The sequence below is a fragment of the Mustelus asterias genome, unplaced genomic scaffold, assembly GCF_964213995.1.
Source record: "Mustelus asterias unplaced genomic scaffold, sMusAst1.hap1.1 HAP1_SCAFFOLD_456, whole genome shotgun sequence".
NCBI lineage: Eukaryota > Metazoa > Chordata > Chondrichthyes > Carcharhiniformes > Triakidae > Mustelus > Mustelus asterias.
In genome coordinates this window covers 343058-368000 of record NW_027590409.1, presented here as the reverse complement: position 1 = coordinate 368000, position 24943 = coordinate 343058, and the positions used below count along the sequence as shown (strand labels likewise).

At 46.3% G+C, this 24943-nt stretch overlaps 1 protein-coding gene across 1 annotated transcript; it reads right to left on the bottom strand.

The window, feature by feature from the left end:
• Window positions 1-11353: 11353 nt before the first annotated feature.
• On the bottom strand, window positions 11354-11887 carry LOC144486772 (epidermal differentiation-specific protein-like). Its single transcript, XM_078204807.1, has one exon. It carries the CDS (start codon window positions 11885-11887, stop codon window positions 11354-11356), a length of 534 nt encoding a protein of 177 aa, XP_078060933.1.
• Between the last annotated feature and the right edge of the window lie 13056 nt (window positions 11888-24943).

Below are 24943 nucleotides of genomic sequence, written 5' to 3'. Positions count from 1 at the left end.
GCCTGTAAACTATGATTTTATATTTCCAAATTCTGTATCATCAGAGAACTGTGACTAGATGGAATGTGATACCTGACCCTAACAGCCATGTGTGACAAAGAGTGTCATTGCAGGATTGTATAGGATGTGGGTAACCAGTGGGGAATCAGTTCCTCTGTGTCGCTTCTTATTTGCTGTTTTCTCTGTTTTATTTTGCTGCTTGTGAGTAACAGGACAGGCTTACCTCACCACGGATATCATGTATTAACATTTGTACCTGTCATCGTAGAATTGTACTTAGTATGGGTTACTGACTGGAATTGAAGAGCCCTCTATTGTTGTGAATATCTACTATTTAATGTTTTACTGCGTGTGAGCCACTAAAGGGAATGGGATATCTCAACCCAGGGATTATATATTGCTATGACCTCTCACTGTAGAATTGCACTAAGTTACTAATTGTGGATCACTCACTGGAGTGGGATAAGCCCTCCATTCTATACTCAGATTTTCAGCTAATTAATCTTTCCATTCCGTAGAGGTGCCTTCAGCTTCTTTTATTGTACCACTTGGAAAGGGGCATTCTTGTTGTTCTGCTTTTGAAGATGTTGGGATGTATCACTTCATCATGTGTATTGCTGTGACTGTGTGTTATTATAGAGGTTTTGTAACTGTGTGTGAGTCACTAACCCGGGTCGGCTGCCTCACTCCAGAGACAATGAAGCAACATGTGTGTCTCTCACTGTTGAAATACCGGTGTAATGTGAAATGTATTGAGATTGTCCTGTTTCCTGATGAAATTGGACCAAAAGAAGCAAAGATTGATTCTTCAATGAAAGGTAACTAGCTGTGCCACTGTTCTCAAGTCATCTCTATGACGGTATTTTCATAACCTTAAATAGAGTTACATTAAATTCTGATGCAGGTTAATCTCCTTCTCTCAGCCCAGTTTTCAACATCTGTGCGCCATGAGCTTAAACATTAATCATATTTTTGTTGGACGGAGAGAATATTGAGCTGTATTCACTTCCTATTCACTTCCAACTGACTGATGTTTGAAATGGTTCTTATCTATAGTCCAGAGCCTGTAAATATGTAACCAGTAATCTCTGTCCTTGCCTCAGTGAGGCGTGTCTCTGTGAGTAGGAGTAAGGATAATTGAGAAACGAGCATAAATTGCTCCAGTTTACTCCCACAGTCCAAAAGACGTGCTGGTTAGGTGCATTGTAATGCTAAATTCTCCCTTGGTGTACCTGAACAGACGCCAGAATATAGCAACTAGGAGATTTTCACAGCAACTTCATTGCAGTGTTAATGTAAGCCTACTTGTGACAATAATAAATAAACTTTAAAATTAAATCATTTGCACAATCCTCCAAATGAGATAGGCAATTCACTTTGAGAATTCATAGACCACTTCAACATCTGTGGTGTTATAAAGAACTTGTGGCAATGATGATGAATCAGATTACAAAGTATTGCATAAAGTTCACAGCACAGAAGCTTCCATTCAGCTCCACTGGATTATAAATGTGTGTTACTGTGCTCACCATGCTCTCTTCCTGCCCATCTCAACCGATTGGTTTATCTTGCATTGCTTTCTACCAGATATACTTACTCAGCTTCATCAGCAATGCTGTGCACCTAAACTCCGCCACCTGCTGGCACGTTCCATGATAGCACTGTTCTCTGGCTCTCCTGAATTTCTCATTTCATTTGCCAGTTACAATAGAAGATTGAGGACCTCCCAATTTTACATCCCTCCAAAGTGCCTATGTCATCTGCAGTAGTGTTTTGATATTCATTTTTATAATAGCAAGCTTTACACAGACATGGTATAAACAGGATTTTATTTCTATACATGTACAATCTCATTGTGTTTCATTCTCTTCCACTGGATACAACTCCAGTTATTGTGATCACATTTTTATGGCATCACGACTTCTATATATTTGTAAATTTGGACAGTGGGAACCATCTGCACCTGTTTCAATTTCTGCTTCGATTATCTTCTACTTTTTGACCTAAATTGTTTTTATTAAAATATTACTTGCAACTCTCTTCTCCCTGTGGGCCCAGTGGTATAGATCATTGAACTGGTAATTTAGAAACTTAGACCCATGCTTTTGGGATTCAGGTTCCAATCCCACCGCAGTAGCTGGTTGCATTTGTATTCTGAAATAAACCTCCCCACATTCACTTCTCCCTTCTTCAGCCTCCGCCGTCTCATCCATTGGTTTACTCTGCCCAAACTATCACTCAATACATGGGGCTTCTGTCCTCCAGAGGTCAGCCACTTGCTCCACACTCTCATTTATGTTTTTGCCGGTCGCAGTGTTTCCCTGGCGTGGCACGGTGGCACAGTGGTTAGCACTGCTACCTCACTGTGCCAGGAACCCGGGTTTGATTCCCGGTTTGGGTCACTGTCTGTGTGGAGTCTGCACGTTCTCCCTGTGTCTGCGTGGGTTTCCTCCAGGTGCTCCGGTTTGCTCCCTCATTCCAAAAGATGTGCTGGTTAAGTGCAGTGGCCATGCTAAATACTCCCTCAGTGTACCCGAACAGGCGCCGGAGTGTGGCGACAAGGGGATTTTCACAGTAACTTCATTGCAGCGTTAATATAAGCCTCAGTGTGACTCTAATAAATAAACTTAAACTTAAAACTCTTTTCTCCCAATTGCAATGGATTTGAGCTGCCTTTGAGCTCACAGCAGTTGAATTCTTGCTGGATGGGCGGCAATGAGTCATTGCCCAGCCTGCATCCCCAACTCACACTCAGGCGGTGATTCACTATTTGGAATGTATCCATTTGGATCTCTTTATAGAATTCTTGAATCCCTGCAATGCAGAAGAGGCCATTTGGCCCATCGAGTCTGCACCGGCCCTCTGAAAGAGCATCCCAATCCTCCGCCCTAACCCCTTTCATCATTCTATCTAGATCTCCGTTCCCCTCTCACCAGCTCTGGGCAGCACAGGTTCCCTGAACAACCTCTTCAAATCTGGCTCAGTGATGAACGTGCTCCCTCTTACATTCTTCCGCTTGTTAAGCTCAGTGAGGAACATAACTCTAATGATCCATCAGGTACCTGAGTGCCTTTGGTCTCTGACACTGTGAGCATCAGAATATAACTTGCAGCTCCAGTTTCCGGGGCTGGGAGATGTTACGCATGGAGGAGGATTGCACCACAGCTTTTGGGAGTGGGGATGGTGTGAGCTTCTGCCTGTGGTGGGGAGCCCCTGTTGGTGGACGGTCTGCTTTACATCGCATATCACAGCTCTTGACCTTTCCTCTCTGTCTGTCCTTATCCCATTCTCCTCATGCTGTCAGACAATTTGCATTAAATCAAATCCGATCACAGGTCTTCCCTATTTGTGTTCTCCTTCCCCACTTCCTCACTTTTCCTGGTCTATTCATGTTTTACAGCTGTTTAATCTTTAAAATATTTGACATGGCGTCCAAACTCCACAGTCTTTTCTGCTTGACAGCTGCCCTGCCAGGAAGGCAGTTGCATTCACAGCTTTGGCATCTAGTTGGGCGGAGAAAATGCTGGAAGAGATTCTGTGACCCCGAAGCAGATTAATCCGATCAGTGACCTTGGATGGGGTTCAGTCCCCAATAATTGGAGTCTTTGCTTGGTGCGGGTTTGAAGTGGGCGAATTGCAGGGGCCATGGGGAAGAAATCTGGCTGCCATTTAGTGCAGTAAGTCTTGTAAGCACCCCGATCCTCTCTCTATTGCAAGCCTGTCCCTTGGGCGGCACGGTGGCACAGTGGTTAGGACTGCTGCCTCACAGCGCCAGGGACCCGGGTTCAATTCCAAGCTTGGGTCACTCACTGTCTGTGCAGAGTCTGCACGTTCTCCCCGTGTCTGCGTGGGTTTCCTCCAGGTGCTCCAGTTTCCCCCCACAGTCCAAAGATGTGCAGATTAGGTACATTGGCCATGCTAAAGTTTCCTTCAGTGTAGCCGAACAGGCACCGGAGAGTGGCGACTAGGAGATTTTCACAGTAACTTCATTGCAGTGTGAATGTAAGCCTACTTGTGACTAATAATAAATAAGCTTGTAAAACTCCTTGCATCCCTTAAAGCTGCAATGTGTTGTGCGCCTCGATCCCCAGGCAGTCAACTTTAAACCTGCAAACTAGTTTAAACCAGAGGCTGTAATGTTATTGTGAAGTTTAACATTGTCACCTTTATCATAGGAACTGTCTGTTCTTCGTCCCTTGTTCTTTCTTTGTTTAAATTTGAACTGGATCAATTGGCCATGGTTTAAGATTGTGGTTGAGATTCTTAAGCAGCCGGTCCCAGACACTGTGCCATTATGTGTGCTAAATCCAACACATATGTCCAGGTTCAGCAATGGAGCATGCTGTTTTTTTATTAACTTATTACTCTTCCCTTTCTGACAGGTAATTTAATGGGAATTGTGATTCTGTCCCGGGGAAAGTGCGGTCTCTCCAGATGCACCACTTGCTACTTGATTACCATGGCAACAACGGACCTGCTGCTCATTATCATTGAGGTCATATTGAGGCACCTCAATGGTTATTATTTCCCACTGTCTTTCCTGGACACCACTCCTGCGTGTAGTCTGATGTCTGTTCTGAGTTGTGCAGCGACAGACTGCTCTGTCTGGTTCACCGTCACTTTCTCCTTTGATCGTTTTGTCACCATCTGCTGTCAGAAGCTGAGAACTGCATATTGCACCCAGAGAATTGCAGCTGTGGTCCTCGCAACAACAGGAATTCTGTTCTGTTTAAAGAACATTCCCATGTATTTTATATATGAACCTGGAGAGATAGTTGGCAATGTACCGTGGTTCTGCTCTGTAAATCCAAGCTATTTTACTCAGCCTGGATGGATAGGATTTGACTGGTTTGATACGGTTTTAACACCATTGCCCGCATTTACATTAATCCTGTTGCTTAACGCTCTGACAGTCAGACACATTTTAGTGGCCAGTCGGGTCCGGAAAGGACTGAGGGGTCAGAGTAAGGGAGAGACTCGCAGTGATCCAGAGATGGAGAGCAGAAGGAAGTCTGTGATTTTACTCTTCACCATTTCTGGCAGCTTCATAATGTTGTGGTTTCCTTCTGTTTTATATTTCTGTGGTGTTACATATCACCTCGATGGTGATTCAACTTATCTATTTGAACAAGTTGCATACATGCTGCAGAATATTAATTGCTGCACAAACACTTTTATTTATGGAGTGACTCAGTCTAAGTTCAGAGAGCAGATCAAGAATGCTCTGATGTATCCAGTTACATCAACTATTCTATTATTTAACAGAAGAAACAATTAGGAGCAAAAAGGAAATGGCTATCAGAAGATTCCAGGTTCAACTCCTGGCTGGCTCGGTGTGTGGTTTTTTTGGGGGGGCGGCACGGTGGCACTGCTGCCTTACAGCACCAGGGATCCGGGTTCGATTTCCGACTTGGGTTACTGTTTGTGCTGAGTTTGCACGTTCTCCCCGTGTCTGTGTGGGTTTTCTCCGGGTGCTCCGATTTCCTCCCACAATCTGAAAGATGTGCTGCTTAGGCGCATTGGCCATGCTAAATTCTCCCTCAATATACCCGAACAGGTGCTGGAGTGTGGCGACTCGGGGATTTCCACAGTAACTTCATTGTATTGTTAATGTAAGCCTATTTGTGACAAATAAATAAACATTAATCAGTGTTTCTAATGCATAAATGTTGTATTTAACTCAAGACTCCCAGCACCTGAATGGCACGAGCATCCTGAGGTGGTCAGTGAATCTGCCCAGCAGGGAGGTTGGGTTGCAGTGGTTGTGTAGCTAAGCAGAGATTGGGTGCAGCGGAGCAATTGTGTTTAGGAATGGGCACTATAACTGATTGCCAGTTCAAATATAATCCTTTCAGGACAGGACCAGTATTTTCTTGCATTCTGTCTGGAGCACGGCTGAACAGAGGAAGTTCAGATATTTCAGTGAATAAATTCAGTTTGTAACTCCCAGACTAAGAACCTCTTCAAGTGGTACAGAGAGAGACAGAGCTGGATTAGAGCAGTTATTATCAACCCGGCTTCTGTGGCAACCCAGAGCTCCATGAGAATGTTTCATGTGTTCCTCCACAGTGTAAGTTTGCACTTAATAAATCTGATTACAAAGAGGCCCAGAACAGAGAACGGGCACCAAACATTGGGTGGCACAGTGGTTCACACTGCTGCCTCACAGCACCAGAGATCCAGGTTCAATTCGAGCCTTGGATGACTGTGTGGAGTTTGTATGTTCTCCTTGTGTCCGAGTGGGTTTCCTCCAGGTGTTCTTGTTTCCTAATACATTTGGATTGGTCATGATAAATAAGCAGATACGGAGATAGGGCCAGGGATGTGAGCTAGGATAAGATGCCCTTTCAGAGAGTTCATGCACACTCGATAGGCTGAAAGCCATCTTCTGCACTGTGGGGATTCTATGATTCCACAACCTGCAGCCATGCTGTGTGTATTTCTGTTGACACAAGAAGTGTCTCATTCATGGTGGACTTTCCCTTCCCATTATAAAGATGGTGGACACATGATGAACCCCATTCAAGATGGCGCTGGAGCAAGGTGACTCCTTGCAAGCTGTGCCTGGCATACCTTCTAATTCCATCTTTTACTCTCGTTCTACGCTACTAAAACTTTATTGTAACTTTTAAACTCTCTAACAATGCTCTAATTCATTTTTTCTATACCCTAGTTATGACTGTAAAACTTCATTCTACACTCTCTTCATTCCTTCACTCTGTACGATATGCTTTGTCTCCAAAGCGCGCAAGAAACAATACTTTTCACTGTATAGTAATACATGTGACAATAATAAATCAAATCAAACCTTATCTGCACCAACTCTGCCTTCTTCCCCACAGTCATTCCACTGTCCAGTGAGCAGTAATTGGCTGCAGGCAGGACTTCTGCCCCTCACTTAGGGGGACGTCCTGCGTTAGGGCTCTGCTGGCCAACTGACTGGTGGAAAGTTTTCTAGTCCCTGCAGTCACAAGGACCGCAGTGGACAGAAGAGGCAGCAGTGCAACATACCAAACCCTCGGTCCCTGGGCCAGGCCAGATGGCAAGGTAGGGTTTAGGTGTGTCAGGGTGGGGAGGGCAAAGAGGACCTATGGGAAGGTGTTAGGTGGCCGATTGAAGCTTTGGGGAGAGCGATCGGGGGTGGGGAGGGAGGTCCGGCAGCTACGGAACATTATTGAAGGGTGACTAAATGGGGGAATCTGAAGGAGGCCTTCCCCACGCCACCCCCTGCCCCTCAACCCCACCTCTCCTTCCTGCCTGAGATTTAAGCCTGCTCATTTTTAGGCCTGGTAAATCCTCCCATCAGTCCAAACATTGAGGGTTGGGTGGGAAAATGCCCGAAATTAGCAAGTAACTGACCACTGAAAGATCACAATTTGGAGAAAGGGTAAGGAGCAAAATTGATGTGAGGTAGGGGTGGGCGAGAAGCCATCTGGCCTGGCCCAGGGGCCGAGGGTTTGGTATGTTGCACTGCTGCCTCTTCTGTCCACTGCGGTTCTTGTGACTGCAGGGACTAGAAAACTTTCCACCAGTCAGTTGGCCAGCAGAGGCCTAACGCAGGACATCCCCTGAGTGAGGGGCAGAAGTCCTGCATGCAGCCAATTACTGCTCACTGGACAGTGGAATGACAGTGGGGAAGAAGGCAGTGTTGGTGCAGATAAGGTTTGATTTGATTTATTATTGTCACATGTATTACTATACAGTGAAAAGTATTGTTTCTTGTGCGCTATAGAGACAAAGCATATCATACAGAGTGAAGAGTCCCTCTGCTCAAACACCCTCACTGGGGAAATGTGAAATTCAGGCCACTGTCTCACAGACAACAACACACAGACTGTAGACTCAGGACACAAGCGATCACCACATCAGTGACAATCCATGGCTGACATGAGTAAACATCCAGTCACAAACTCAGTGGATATGCACATTTTCTGCCGAGTGCACTGTTTGGCTTTCAATCTGAGTTTTCTTTTCTGAGGAATGAGTGCAGGATCAATACTTGAAGAGACGGTGATATTCCCAACAAGACCTGGAGTGAAAGGTTTCAAATTGATTGCGGTTATTTATCCAGTTTTTAAACAGAGGTGGGATTCATTCCCCACATTTAAAATGGAGGGAGACCTTTCAGGAGGATGTAACAAGCAGGATGAATAAAGGGGAACCAGTAGATGTGGTGTATTTGGATTTCCAGAAGGCATTACATAAGGTGCCACTTGAAATTTTACTGCAGCAGGAAAAAGCTTATGGTGGTACATTAGCCAAGATAAAATATTGGCCGAACACCAGGAAACAGGCCAAATCTACCTTGAATGGTAATCACCGTCAGTTTGCCATTCAACTCCTTTACACGTACCCTTGACTGGAGCTGGACATTTATTGTAACAAAGGCCAAGTGAGAGCTGTGCAGACCATAAGCAAGAAGTCTCACAACACCAGGTTAAAGTCCAACAGGTTTATTTGGTAGCAAATACCATAAGCTTTCGGAGCACTGCTCCAGACCATAAGCCTCAGGGGTCCCTTCAGTGCAGTGCAATGCAGGATCTCTGGGGGACGTGAAGCTATGTTCTCCCTTTCTAAGGCACTAACCAGGAAGTTGAAAGACCTCCATCTGGAGATAAGGTGAATGCGTAAGATAAGTGAGTGGGATAGGTCAGGGGAGGGTCTGGAGGTTGTGCTGGTCGGAGGTGGTTGGGGAGTAATTGAGGAGTGAGGGTGGTTGGGTGTTCAGAGGGCGGGTGGAGGGTTATTGGAGTTATTGGGGTACTAAATTGGAATTGTCTGATGGTCTTGGTGGGGGGTTGTAGATTAGTGGGAGTGGTTGGCGGAAATGTGACAGTGAAATGGGGTAATTGGGTGACACAGGAGATGGGGCAGATGTTGGGGTTGGGAGAGAATTAGTGGGGTAATCAGGTACAGTGGTAGGTGGTCAGGGAGATGGGGGAATGGAAGGCAGTTTAATGGTCGGGGGGGGTGGGTGGCCGCCAGATGGTTGGGGATGTGGTGGGCAGTCGGGGACAGGGCTTGATGGGGTGTCGGGGGGGTAGTTGGTATAGTCGGGGTTTTGAGGGGTGGGGGGAAATTCGGGGGATGGGGAGTGGTAAGGTTGGAGAAGTTGCGAATTAAAGAGGTAATCAGGTGGTCAGATATGGGGATGCTGTCATGGGGCGGCGAGGGTGGTCATGTGGCTGGCGAGGTGGGGGACGTAGTTACGTTTAGGGAGTTTTGTCAGGAGGTGAGGGGGGATTTGGGGGGTAGACTGCAGAACAATGATATTCAGAAACATCTGGGTGTCCCCTTCATGAAACACAAAAAGTTAGCATGAAGGTGCAGCAAGTAAAATGGAAGCCAAACTGACATTTGGACCTTTAATTCAAGGGAGTAGAAAGGCAGGGAAATCTTGCGACAACTGTACAGGGTGTATTATTGAGACCATACTGAGAATGCTGCACAGTTCTGGTCTGTTTATTTAAGGAGGGATGTATTGCATTGGAAGCAGCTCAGAGAAGGTTCAGGAATGTTTTCCCCGAGTTGAAATGTCCAATACTCGAGGGCACGCACTTAAGAAGAGGTGGAAGTTCAAACGAGATGTGAGGGGCAAGTGTTTTTTACACAGACAGTGGTATCTGGAACGTGCTGTCAGGGGCGGTGGAGGCAGATACAATGGGGGTTTTTAAATATGCAAGATGTAGAGGGATATGGACTAAAGGCAGGCAGAAGCGATTAGTTTAATTTGGTGTCATGTTCAGGACAACATGGTGGGCCTAAGGGCCTGTTCCTGTGCTGTACTGTTCTCTGTTTGGGCTGAATGGGGTTATCTTATGAGGGAAGGTTGTGCTAATTGGCTCAATGCTGATTGCTGTTCAGAAGGATGAGAGATCTGTTACCAAAATCAGCTAAGGGCCAGCGAGATGCGCTGTGTGCTCAGTAACAGTCGGTGCTCAGTGGGTGTTCAGTGACAGTGAGTTCTTAGTGGCAGTGGGTGCTCAGTGAGTTCTCAGTGACAGTAGGTGCTGAGGGAGGGCATGAAGGGGAGACGGGAGGCAAACTGGATGAAGATGTGATTTCAGGGCCAGGGCAGTGGGAGCAGTGGAGAAAGTTTAGTCCTGTGAGCGCTGTGGGGTGGGGGGGGGGGGGGGGAGGGGAGAAGAAAGGGGAGGGGAGAGGCAGTTGGTCAGATGTTCCCAGTGGGTGAGAAAATTCCTGAAATCCTAGTTCTTATTGTTGGAGGTCAGAATGGAGGGGCGGCACGGTGGCCCAGTGGTTGGCATTGCTGCTTCACAGCTCCAGGGACCTGGGTTCGATTCCCGGCTCAGGTCACTGTCTGTGCGGAGTTTGCACATTCTCCCCATGTCTGCGTGGGTTTCCTCCGGGTGCTCCGGTTTCCTCCCACAGTCCAAAGATGTGCTGGTTAGGTTGATTGGCCAAGCTAAATTGCCCTTAGTGTCCCGGGATGCGTAGGTTAGAGGGATTAGCATCGGTGCAGGCTCAATGGGCCGAATGGCCTCTTTCTGCACTGTAGGGTTTCTATGATTCTATGGAGGAGACCACACTTCCCATGTCTCTCCTCACTCTCAATTACAAGTTTATAATTGATGACCTCTTCTCACAATTAACAAACCCAATCTTTCCCCATTAAACAAAATCCTTTCTCATTTTAAACCCTCTAATAAATCTCACCTCAGATTCCAGCACCACTGTGAAACAATCCCTCTTTTTGGGTCTGGAGGAAGTTAGTTTAAATGTTGGTGTTCAGATAAAACATAAAGACACATTTAGAAAGAGGATCATGTTAGAGAGACCAGTCTTGTGGTTCAATGTCTCTGGAGTGAGCTTCATCAGCTCAGAGAGTGAGGATCCTGTTCCCGGATTTAATTCTTCATCTTTGACTCTCACCTGTATCTGGTTATTAAAGATACTCTGTCACTGCAAAAACTATCATATCCTTAAATCATAAATTTCACACATTTCCTGTTACTTTAACCAAACAAAGATTTCTAGGAAATTGGAGACGAACAAACAGAAACATTGCCAATAAGTTTGCAGCATTTGAATTTTATTTGATTGGTTATTTACTGACAGTTCAAAGCGGCGGTACAGAACATAAGAACAGAGGAATATAATTCATCTTGCACCGAGGAACAACAAGCATTCGCTTTTTCAGGGTGACATGGATTTGAAATCAGTTTGCTGGGAGCGGCTGGTTATTTGAGTACAGATTTTCGGTGCAGGCTCTCTCTCTCTTACAGACAGTGCGGTTGTTACAGGGAGGACAGTCTTTCTCCAGAGGGTGGGCAGCAGTCAAAGCGGATCAGCCTGGGATAGACCAGCTCAAACTCTTCGCAAGTTGAAGCATTCACACTTCATGATCACGATTCAGTAAGGGCTTGAGGGAAGAGAGTTTGTCATTCCAGCCGATCTGCGTGTAGTCGGGACACTTCTCACCCTTAAATGTAATCATGCGTCTCCCTGTCAAATGGAGGCCTTCGTACAGAATCCACACACCTTCCTTCACCTCATGGGATGAGACCAGGTTGTTGAACTCAGCTATCTTCAGATCATTGACGAGTTCATCGATGTTTCGAGATTTACCCTCAAAATGGATATGTTCATGTAGAACAATGTCAGGATTTCCTAATTCCTCCGTCACAAGGCGCACTGACACAATGTTGCTGTCCATGGAGCCAAGGTGGTTGTGGTCACCTGGCCCATAAACCATGAAATCCCCTTTGAAGCCTTTGTCCTTGTAAGCAACCCAGTGTTTCCCCTCCACCTTCAGGGAGCGAGCAGTTTGAGAGAAAATCTCAGTCTCGAGATCGGGGACACTGTATGTCAACTCCTTCCAGTTGCCTGTGCAATCTGGCCGGTCGTACAGCACAATCTTGCTCATGGTGTCAGCGGCTGTGTTTCTGTTGTCAGATTTCAGTGCGATGAGCAGCAGTGAAATTAAACGATAGTTTCTCGGTGTGAGAGTGAGGTTTTTATACACTTTCCCACTGCTGACTCAACATGATATAATCAGTAATCACCACCCAATAGGCATTCAGCAGCTGCTGAATCCACCCACAAAACACAAACTCCCAAAGGGAGACCCACTCTTCACTTGGAGCATGTCACAATTACCTGGAACAGATATGCCGTGTAAATTCAGAATAGAGCACACCCTGGGTGACCCACATCTCAGGAACCGAGCTCACTATTGTTTGACACCCTCTGGTGGCTGGGAGCGAGAATGATGTGGCGATGCCGGCGTTGGACTGGGGTAAGCACAGTAAGAAGTCTCACCACACCAGGTTAAAGTCCAACAGGTTTATTTGGTAGCAAATACCATAAGCTTTCGGAGCAGAGCTCCTTCGTCAGATGGAGTGGATATCTGTTCTCAAACAGTACACAGACACAGAAATCAAATTACAGAATACTGATTAGAATGCAAATCTCTACAGCCAGCCAGGTCTTAAATGTACAGACAATGTGGGTGGAGGGAGCATTCAACACAGGTTAAAGAGATGTGTATTGTCTCCAGACAGAACAGCTTGTGGAATTCTGCAAGTCCAGGAGGCAAGCTGTGGGGGTTACTGATAATGTGACATAAATCCAACATCCCGGTTTAGGCCGTCCTCATGTGTGCGGAACTTGGCTATCAGTTTCTGCTCAGCGACTCTGCGCTGTCGTGTGTAGTGAAAGCCGGCTTGGAGAACGCTTACCTGAAGGTCCAAGGCTGAATGCCCGTGACTGCTGAAGTGCTCCCCCACAGGAAGAGAACAGTCTTGCCTGGTGATTGTCGAGCAGTGTTTGGGAGCGAGTGCAGTGACCTGGTCTCTGTGTTGGATTGTTGTGTTGGTGGCTGCATTAAAGTTACACATTTTCACTTTAACATTGCTGTTGTGATCCTGTGTCGATCTGAAAATACTGGGACGGTGGCAGCGTCGGACCATGTCCCAATCTTCAAAATAAATTGGTGAGTTTGTCACTGACAAGTGGATATCCACCTCTATTTCGCCCACAATATTACAGCGCTGTAACAGCGGAGACTGTGGAAGCACCTGAGAAACTGCACAGAGGGAGGTTTTCCTCCAGTCCCCATGCTCCGACCTTCCTTTACACATTCAGGCACTGTCACAGCTCTGCTCGACAAATCTGAACACTCACCACCTGTCAGACCTTGTGCTAAAAATCTTAGCAAATCAGCTCAGCTATTGCTGCCATTCACACTCCAGAGGTGTTGGAAGTGTGAGATATTAATTCTCCCACCCCGTTCACAATTGGGATTCTAGCGGGGGGTTGAGGGAGTGGGGGTGGGGGGGTGGGGGGCGGGTTAGGGGAGCAGACCATGTAAAGGTCCATTGAAGTCAGATGGGAATCTCTGGTTTTCCGATGAATGCAGACAGAGAATCCCGCCCAATTGAATCAACCAAGCGAAACTCCATCAGCCCAGGGTCCTGCTTCAATCACTGCCTTCGGGATGAATCCTGGAGCTGCCCCGGAATGTGGACACAATGAAATATGATCCAGAGCTGCTCCCCTACCCCAGTCCTGCAGGCCCCAGCTCAGGCAGCTGATCCGAGTTGAAAGCAAAATTCTACAGATGTTGGAATCTGAAACAAAAACAGAAAATGTTGGAAAATCTCAGTAGGTCTGTCAGCATCTGTGCTAAGAGAATAGAGCCAACGTTTCGAGTCTGGATGATCCTTCGTCAGAGTTGAAGACAAAGAAAATAGGACAAGATTTATACTGATAGGGTGAGGGATGGAGGGGGGTGTTAATTGTCAAAGATATTACAGACAGAAAGGCAAAGGGGAAGTAAGTGGTGGTTACCATGGTTACAAAGGGCGCTAATACCAGCCATTAACAGATCAGAATGTGTAAACGGCAGAACAGAGGTAAGCAGTTAGGCAAAGGACAACTTGAGACATGTAACAGATTGCCCCAATTGGGGGGGGGGGAATAAGTTGGAAAGTGAGATTTTAAAGAATTGGTAAAATGAAACGATAGAAGAAATGAAAATTTAAATGTATAGAAATCAAACAATAAAAATAATAAATGAAATGAAGTGAAATAATATAAATGGAAATGGGGTGAAGGTGGAGAAGCAAGTTCAGGCTCTGAAGGTGTTGAACTCAGTGTTCAGTCCGGAAGGCTGTAAAATGCCTAACCGAACATGAGGTGCTGTTCCTCCAGTTTACATTGGGGCTCACAAGAACATTGCAAAAGGCCAACGGTGGACATGTGGGCAGGAGAGGAGGGTGGTGTGTTGAAATGGCAAGCGACAGGAAGGTCTGGGTCCTTGCGGATGGACCAAAGGTGTTCTGCAAAGAGGTCACCCTGTCTGCAATTGGTCTCTCCAAAGTAGAGTAGACTGCATTGGGAGCAGCGAATACAATAGACCAGATTGAAGGAGGTGCATTTGAAACACTGCTTCACCCAGAAAAGAGTGTTTAGGATCTGGGATAGTGAGCGGAGAGGGTGGGGAGGGGGGGAGGATAAGGGGCAGGTGTTGCGCCTCCTGCGATTGCAGAGGAAGGTGTCTTGGGTGGTGGATGAGGTGTTGGGTGGGATGGAGAAGTGGACCAGGGTATCCCGGAGGGAACAGTCCCTGTGGAATACTGACAGGGGGAGTGAGGGGGAGGCGTATTTAGTGGTGGCATCATGCTGAACTTGGCGGAAATGTGGGAGAATGATCCTTTGAATGGGGAGGCTGGTGGAGTGAAAAGTGAGGACGAAGGGGACTCAATCCTGTTTCTGGGAAGGAGGAGAGAGGGTGAGAGCAATGGTGCACGAGATGGGTCAGAAACTGTTGAAAGCCTGTCAACCACAGTGGCTGATCCTATATAACTGGCTTGTAGCACACACAGCCATCCGTCTACCTCTACCCTGTTCCCTCGATGCCGGTTTAAGATCCTCCTCTTGACAGAAACATCATCCGTACCATCGAGCAGATTTCATACTTCTGGAATGATTCTAGAATCGGAGTGTAGAATCAACCCCAGTGGCTCGACTGTAGTTCACCCATTGTGAGCTTTGTTTTTGTACTGAGGATACACATCTTTTGTGATTTGAATTCATTTGAGTTCCTTTATTATTCTTGTCACATGTATTGGTTTACAGTGAAAAACATTGTTTCCTGTGCACTATACAGAAAAAGCATACCGTTCATAGCACATATGGGGTGAAGGAAAGGAGAGGGTGCAGAATGTATTATTACAGTCATAGCTCGGGTGTAGTGAAAGGTCAACTTAATATAAGGTAGGTCCATTCAAAAGTCTGATGGCAGCAGGAAAGAAGCTGTTCTTGAGTTGGTTGGCACTCAGACTTTTGTATCTTTTTTCTTGGAAGAAGGTGGAAGAGAGTATGTCCGGGGTGCATGGGGCCTTTGATTATGCTGGCTGTTTGTCTGCGTCAGCGGAAAGTGTTGACAGAGTCAATGGATGGGAGGTGGGTTTTCGTAATGGACTGGGCTTAGTTCACAATCCTTTGTAAATTCTTGCGGTCTTGGACAGAGCAGGAGTCATAACAAACTGCAACACATCCAAAATTTCTGCCTGTTGGAATAAAAGGACAATAATAGGAGGGGACTTGAACTATCCCAATATTAACTGGGCTTCAAACAATATAAGGGGCATTAAGTGTGAAAAATCCATGCACTGTGTCCAGGAAATATTTTTAAACAATATGTGACAAACCCAAAAGAAGAGACGCAATTCTGGATTTTGTCTTGGGAAATGAAGATGGGGAAGTGGGTAAAGTGACAGGAGGTGACCATATTGGGGATAGTGACAACAGTTCAGTTAGACTTAGTATTGTTATGGAAAAGGACAGAGATAAAGCAGGGATAAACCTTTTAAACTGGGGGAAAGGCACATTTTACAAAACTGAGCAATGATTTGGCTGAGGTGGACTGGACAAGACTGCGAAAGGATAAATCAGTGGTAAACCAGTGGGAAGCACTCAAACATCAGATCATTTGGGCACAAAGCAGACATGTCCCCTCCAAATATAAGAATGAAATTTCCAATTCTAGGCCCCGATGGTTGTCCAGAAAAATGCAGGGGCAGATTAAACAGAAAAATAAAGCTTATGATAGTCACAAAAAAACTCAACACTGCAGATACCCTAAAGGAGAATACAACGTACAGGGATCAAGTGAAGAAAGAAATAAGGAAATCAAAGAGAGGGAATGAAAAATATTAGCAAGCGAAACTAAAGAAAACCCAGTATATAAACCATTATATAAAGAACAAACAGACAGTTAAGGAAAGAGAAGAGAAGGTTGAGAACAGCACAGAAGCTAAACAGAGCACGATAAGTAGTAATCCTAGTACCCGACAGATCAGGCAAAAGCAGAGCAGAGAGCAAGGGAAGTCCCGATTAAGTTGCATTTTTTTCAATGCAAGAGGCCTGACGGGCAAGGCAGATGAACTCAGGACATGGATAGGTACGTGGGACTGGGTTATTATAGCAATAACTGAAACATGGCTAAGGGAGGGACAGGACTGGCAGCTCAATGTTCCAGGGTACAGATGAGTATAGGAAAGATAGAACAGGAGGTAAGAGAGGAGGGGGAGTTGCACTTTTGATTAGGGAAACCATCACGGCAGTACTGAGAGGGGAGATATCCGAGAGTTCAGCCACTGACTCTGTATGGGAAGAACTGAGAAATAAGAAGGGGGAAATCACTTTGATAGGGTTGTACTATAGGCCCCCAAATAATCAGCAGGAAATTCAGGAAAAAATATTTAAGGAGATTACAGATGGCTCCAAGGAAAATAGGGTGGTAACAGTGGGGGATTTTAACTTTCCCAACATTGACTGGGACAGCCTTCGTATTAGAGGGTTGGATGGAGACAAATGCATTGAGTACATTCAGGAGGAATTTCTCATTCAGTATGTGGATGGCCCAACTAGAGAGGGGGCAAAACGTGACCTCCTCTTGGGAAATAAGGAAGGGCAGGTGACAGAAGTGTTCGTGAGGGATCATTTTGGGACCAGTGACCATAATTCTCTTAGTTTTAAGACAGCTATGGAGAATGATAGGTCTGGCCCAAAAGTTAAAATTCTAAATTGGGGCAAGGCCAATTTTGATGGTATCAGTCAGGAACTTTCAAAAGTTAATTGGGGGAGTCTGTGGGAAGGCGAAGGGACATCTGGTAAGAGGGAGGCTTCCAAAAGTGTGTTGACCAGGGTTCAGGGTAAGCACATTCCTCTTTGAGTGAAGGGCAAGGCTTGTAGAATTAGGGAACCCTGGATGACTCGGGATATTGAGGCCCTGGTCAAGAAGAAGAAGGAGGCACATGACATGCATAGGCAGCTGGGATCAAGTGAATTCCTTGAAGAGTATAGGGAGTGTAGTATTAGAATTAAGAGGGAAATCAGGAGGGCAAAAAGGGGACATGAGATTGTTTTAGCAGATAAGGCAAAGGAGAATCCAAAGAGCTTCTACAAATACATAAAGGGCAAGAGAGTAACAGGAGAGAGAGTACGGCCTCTTAAAGATCAACAAGGTCATCTATGTGCGCATCCACAAGAGATGGGTGAGATCCTAAATGAATATTTCTCATCAGTATTTACTGTTGAGAAAAAACATGATGTTGGGGAACTTGGGGAAATAAATAGTGATGTCTTGAGGATTGTACATATTACAGAGAAGGAGGTGCTAGAAGTCTTAAAGCGCATCAAGGTAGATAAATCCCCGGGACCTGATGAAGTGCCTCAGGGATCAGTGCTGGGTCCACTGCTGTTTGTCATTTATATCAATGATTTGAATCAGAATATAGGTGGCATGGTTAGTAAGTTTGCAGATGACACCAAAATTGGTGGCATATGGACAGTGAAGAAGGTTATCGCAGATTTCAACGGAATCTTGATCAATTGGACCAGTGTGGCTGACGAATGGCAGATGGAGTTTAATTTAGATAAATGCGTGGTGATACATTTTGGTAGATTGAACCAGGGCAGGACTTACTCAGTTAATGGTAGGGCATTGAGGAGAGTTACAGAACAAAGAGATCGAGGGGTACAGGTTCATAGCTTCTTGAATGTGGAGTTACAGGTGGATAGAGTGGTGAAGAAGGCATTCGGCATGCTTAGTTTCATTGGTCAGAACATTGAATACAGGAGTTGGGACGTCTTGTTGAAGTTGTACAAGACATTGTTAAGGCCACACTTGGAATACTGTGTACGGTTCTGGCCACCCTATTATAGAAAGAATATTATTGAACTAGGAAGAGTGCAGAAGAGATTTACTAGGATGCTACCAGGACTTAATGGTTTGAGTTATAAGCAGAGGCTGGATAGACTGGGGTTTATTTCTCTGGAGCGAAGTAAGCTGAGGGGTGATCTTATAGAGGTCTATAAAATAATGAGGGTCATAGATCAGCTAGATCGTCAATATCTTTTCCCAAAGGCAGGGGAGTCTAAAACTAGAAAACATAGGTTTAAGGTGAGAGGGGAGAGATAGAAAAGGGTCCAGAGGGGCATTTTCTTCACACAGAGGATGATGAGTCTCTGGAATAAGCTGCCAGAGGTAGTAGTAGAAGCGGGTGCGATTTTATCCTTTAAAAAGTGTTTAGACAGTTCCATGGGTAAGATGGGTATATGGGCCAAATGAGGGCAATTGGGACGAGCTTCGGGGTTTAAAAAAAATGCGGCATGGACAAGTTGGGCCGAAGGGCCTGTTTCCATGCGATAAAACTCTATGAGCCAATGAAACATGGGACCTAGTAGAAGCGGGTACGATTTTATCCTTTAAAAAGTGTTTAGACAGTTCCATGGGTAAGATGAGTATATGGGCCAAATGAGGGCAATTGGGACGAGCTTCGGGGTTTAAAAAAAATGCGGCATGGACAAGTTGGGCCGAAGGGCCTGTTTCCATGCGATAAAACTCTATGAGCCAATGAAACATGGGACCTATCGGAGATGAAGAAGGGAACATGTGTGAAGATGCAAAGAATATGGGAAGAGTTTTAAATGCATTTTTTGTCTCCATATTCATAAAGGAAAGGGATGATGCAGATATAGTAATACAAGAGGAGCAGTGTGAAATATTACATCAAATAATCATAACAAGAGAGGAAGTGTTGGAGGAGTTGGAATCCTTGAGAATGGAACAGTTGCTGGGGCCGGATGGATTATTCCCTAAGATGTTGAAGGAGGTCAAGGAGGAGATAGCGAATCTCTGAGGATGAATTTCCAATCATCATTTGACATAGGTGCGATGCCGGAAGATTGGAAGAATGGAATTGTGGTTCCAGAGTTTAAAAATGGTATGAAGGAATTGCCATCAATTATTTGTCAGTAAGTCTTAATTCGGTCATGGGCAAATTGTTAGAATCAATTCCGAGAGATCGGAGAAACTGTCACTCAGAAATACATGGACTTATCAGGGATAGCTAGCATGGCTTTGTTAAGGGAAGGTCATGCTGTACAAAATTGATTTAATTATTTCAGGAAATGCTAAGGAGGATCGATGAGGGGAGAGCAATGGATGTTGTCGATATGGATTTTAGTAAGGTGTTTGACAAGGTCCCACATGGCAGACTGGTCATAAAAGTAAAAGTCCATGGGCTACAGGGTAATGTGGTGAATTGGATCCAAAGTTGGCTTAGTAACAGGAAACAAAGGGTAATGGTCGATGGCTGCCGTTGTGAAGAGAACAGGCGGCACGGTAGCACAGTGGTTAGCACTGCTGTTTCACAGCTCCAGGGACCTGGGTTTGATTCCTGTCTGTGTGGAGTTTACACATTCTCCTCGTGTCTGTGTGGGTTTCCTCCGGGTGCTCCGGTTTCCTCCCACAGTCCAAAGATGTGCGGATTAGGTTGATTGGCCATGCTAAATTTGCCCTTTAGTGTCCTGAGATGCGTAGGTTAGAGGGATTAGCGGGTAAATGTGTAGGGATATGGGGGTAGGGCCTGGGTTGGATTGTGGTCGGTGCAGACCCGATGGGCCAGATGGCCTCTTTCTGTACTGTAGGGTTTCTATCATTCTCTGAAAGCTGTGTCAAGTGATGTTCCGCAGGGCTCTGTGTTGGGACCCCACTGTCTGTTTTATATAGTAACAACATGGACATGAACGTCAAAGGCAAGATTGGGAAATTTTCAGATGGCACAAAAATTGGCTGTGAGGTGGATAGTGTAGAGGACAGCGATAATCTCGATGGATTGGTGGAGTGGGCAGGAAAGTGGCAGGTGGAGTTCAACTCTGATAAATACGAGGTAATGCATTAAGGGAGGTCAGACAGGAAAAGGAAATACACAATAAACGGGAATATATTGAGAGGGGTAAATGAAGTGAGAGAGTTTGGCATGCTAGTGCACAGGTCCCTGTCGGTAGCAGAACAGGTAGAAAAGGTTGTAAAGAAGGCATATGGAACGTTCTTTTTCATTGGCAGAGATACAGAATACAAAAGTACGGATATAATGATGAAAGTAAATAAGATACTGTTGAGTCCACAACAGGAGTATTGTGTGCAGTTCTGGTCACCACATTACAGGAATGGTATAGTTGCTCTGGAGAGAGTGCAGAGGAGATTTAGAAGAATGTTGCCCAGGCTGAAGAATTGAGAGGTTGGGGTGTTTTTCTTTGGAGCAGAGAAGGCTGAGCGGTGACATGAATGAGAAATACAAAATTGTGAGAGGTGGCGAGAGAATACACAGGTGAAATCTGCTTCCCTTGGCAGAGAGTTCAAAAATCAGGGGTCATAGATTCAGGATAAGTTGCAGAAGCATTCATAGAAAACATAGAAACCCTACAGTGCAGAAGGAGGCCCTTCGGCCCATCGAGTCTGCACCGACCACAATCCCACCCAGGCCCTACCCCCACATATTTTACCCGCTAATCCCTCTAACCTACGCATCCCAGGACTCTAAGGAACAATTTTCAACCTGGCCAATCAACCTAACCCGCACATCTTTGGACTGTGGGAGGAAACCGGAGCACCCGGAGGAAACCCACGCAGACACGAGGAGAATGTGCAAACTCCACACAGACAGTGACCCGAGCCGGGAATCGAACCCGGGATCCTGGAGCTGTGAAGCAGCAGTGCTAACCACTGTGCTACCGTGCCGCCCCATTCGAGGGGACATGAGGAAGATTTTATTAAGCAGAGGGTGGAGCGTGTCTGGAATTCACTAAGTTGGTGATGGAGGCAGAGAACCTAATCTCATTTAAAAAGTCCTTAAAAGGATCTGCACCTTAATCCTATGAGCCATGTACAGGAAGATGGGATTAGAAAATGTACCTGGTTGTCCTTAGGTTGGCATGGACAAGATGGGCCGAATAACCCCTTTCGATGCTGTATCATTTCTATGGTTCAAATGAAGGGCGAAAACCTGAGGAATCAAAGAGGATCTCCATGAGGAATATCATTTAAAGGGGGAGTCTCTCCATCTGGAAGCCTGTTTAAAGAGGGAGTCTCTGCGTCAGGGACCCTTTTAAAGAGGGAGTATCTCCATCAGGTACCCTGAAAGAGGGAGCCTGTGCTTAACGGACTAATTTAGAAAGTCCCTCTTCGTCAGGGACCGTGTTTAAAGAGGGAGTCCCTCTCCATCAGGGACGCTGTTTAAAGAGGGGTTTCTCCGTCAGGAACCAAGTTTAAAGAGAGTGTCTGTCCATCAGGGATCTGTTTCAAGGGGTGTCTCTGCTTAAGGGACACAGTTTAAAGAGGGAGTCTCTCTTCGTCAGGGAACCTCTCCCCCTCCCTCTATCCTTCTCTCATTTTCCCCCCTCTGCCTCACTCCCCTCTTTCCCCTCCCTCCCTCTTCCCTCCATATACTTGCCCCCTCTTTCCCCCACCCTCCCCTTCCCCACTCCCTCCTTTCTATCTTCTCCCCTCCTTACCTTCATCCCCATCTTCAGAAGCATTCGAGGGGACATGAGGAAGATTTTATTAAGCAGAGGGTGGAGCGTGTCTGGAATTCAGTAAGTTGGTGATGGAGGCAGAGAACCTAATCTCATTTAAAAAGTCCCTTAAAAGGATCTGCACCTTAATCCTATGAGCCATGCACAGGAAGATGGGATTGGAAAAGGTACCTGGTTGTCCTTAGGTTGGCATGGACAAGATGGGCACCATCCCCACTTTGTCTTCCCGCTTCCCCTCACTACCTCCATTCTTTCCCCCTTGCTCCCCTCATCCCTACTTGCACCTGCGCTATTTCTCCCCCTCTCTCCCCCAACTCCCCTCCTCCTATCTCCTACTCCTTCCGTCACCCCTCTCTACTCCCCTCCCTCACCCCCACATCTCTTCTTCACCGCCAGCCCCTCTATTTCCCTTTCTTACTCCCCCCTTCCTCCTCCCTCCTCTCTTTTCCCACTCCACCCTCTCTTCCTCTTGCCCCCTCCCTCCCACTTCCCCACTTCCTCCTTTCCCCTCCCTTTCTCCCCCCTTTCCCCCTCCCTCCAGTTCCCAGCCTCTTTTCCTCCTCCCTCCCCTCACTCCCACACACTCAGCAACTTCTTGCCCCTTTTGTCCTCCCTTGTTCCCCATCTCCTCCCTCACTCTTTCCTCCCCTCCCTCTTCTCCCCACTTTCCTGCCACACTTGCCTCTTCCCCCTCAATCACCTCTTTCCCCTTCCCCTTCCATTTCCCCTCCCTCCTTCCACTTACCCTCCCCTCTATCACCCCCCCTCAATATTTCCACCTCCCCCTCCCCCATTTCTCCCTGCCCTCTCCCTCTCCTACTCTTCCCTCCTTTCTTTGCCCCATCCCATCCCCACTTGCTCCATCTCTTTTCTCTGCCTCTCTTCCCGTCCACTCTTTCTCCTTCTCCACTTCCCCCCACACTCCCCTTTTCCTCACTGCCTCGCTCCGCTCTCCTCCCCCTCCTTCCCTCCAATCCCACTTCCACCCTCCCCTTTGACCTCTCCATCTTCCGCTCACTCACTCCATTCTAAGCCCACCCTCCTCTCTTCTCCCAGCTTCTCCCTCCCCTATTTCCACCCATCTTCTCCCCTATTTCCCCCTCCCTCATCCTGTTCCCGCCCAACTTTTATCCCATTGCTCACTCGCTCACTTTCCCCCCTCCTGTCCCTTAGACCCCTCTCTCCCCTCCACTCCCTTTCTCTTGGCACCCCCTCTCTTCCCTCCCTCGTCTCACTTGGCACCCTTTCTTCACCTCTTCTCCCTCTCTCAGCCCCTCCCCTCTCCCCCTCCTCTTGGTCCCCTCCCCCACCCCCCTCGTCTACTGCGCTTTCTCTCCCCCTCTCTCTTGGCACCTCCTCTTTCCTTCCTCTTACTCTGACAGACCCTCTCTCCCACTCCTCTCCCTCTATTGCCTCCCTCTCCGTCCTGCTGTCTCCTGCCCCTCTCTCCCACTCCTCTGCTCCCCCTCTCTCTCCCCCTCTCTCTCCCACCTTCTTCACCGTGCTCTCTCTCTTTTTCTCTCTCTCTCCACTCCCCCATCCCTCTCCGTTCTCTTATAATCAAAATGGGAGGAGTGAACTGTCAGTCTCTACTCCAAGTGTCACAACATATATTTGAAATACTTTTCCAGCTTGTTATACAGCCAAATAAATACTTTACCTTGTCATCTCGGAACACACAATGCCCAGGTTTCAAAATTCATAATTTGTTATGAAACCATTCTTGTCAAGTCGAAAGGCAAAATTTATTAACATACAGTGTGAAATATGAAAGTATAATCTTTCAAAATGCCCCAACTCACTCTCAAACACACACACACACACACACACACACACACACACACACACACACACACACACACACATACAGACACACATACACTCACACACACACATATACACACACTCACACACATACACACACACACACAGACACACATACACTCACACAGACACTCACACACACATACACACACACACATACGCACATACACGCACACTCACACATGCACACACAGACACACACACATCCACTCACACATACAGATTCTCACACACACACACATTCACATATACACACATACAAACCTACTCACACAGTCACACACACACATTTAGACACACATATATTGACACAAAAGCACATTCTCACACACATTCAGGAAAAACACACACACACAGATTCTCACACACACACATTCGCATATGCACACACACAAACCTCACACAGCCACACACACATACACACACACACACATACACACATACACATATATATTAAAACAAAATCACTCATTCACACACACACAGTCTTGGAGGGCCGAAGGGCCTGTTCCTGTGCTGTAATTTTCTAATTCAGGGAAAACACATTCACACACACGCACACACACACACACACATACAGATTCTCTCACACACAATCACATATGCACACACAAACCTACCACATGGTCACACACACACACACACACAAAACTATAGAATCCCTGAAGTGCAGAAAGAGGCCATCCGGCCCATCAAGTCTGCACCGCCTCTCTGAAAGAGAATCAGACATTCAGACAAACACATACAGTTTATTTATTATTTATTAGTGTCACAAGTAGGCTTACATTAACACTGCAATGAAGTTACTCTGAAAATGCCTTTAGTCGCCACATTCCAGCTCCTGTTCGGGTACACTGAGGAACACCTGAGCATGGCCAATGCACCTAACCGGCATGTCTTTCGGACTGTGGGAGAAAACTGGAGAAAACCAAACCAGGAATTGAACCCGGGTCCCTGGTGCTATGAGACAGCAGTGCTAACTACTGTGCTCCTGTGCTGCCCACACACACATATATTCATGCATTCAAGCACACACCCGCACATGCACACACACATATTCACACGCATTCAGGCAAGCACGCACGCACACATACACACAGATGTGCACACACAGATATTCACACACACAAACTTGTACATATAGTGTCTCTCTCTCACACACACACACATTCACACAAATATATTCACACACAAAAACACATTCAGGCAGACGCACACAGAATCACACATTTACACACACACGCTCACATACACATACACTGACATACTC

Coding starts and splice junctions, on each gene's coding strand:
- LOC144486772 (XM_078204807.1), bottom strand. CDS start 11,887: ATGAGCAAGATTGTGCTGTACGACCGGCCAGATTGCACAGGCAACTGG.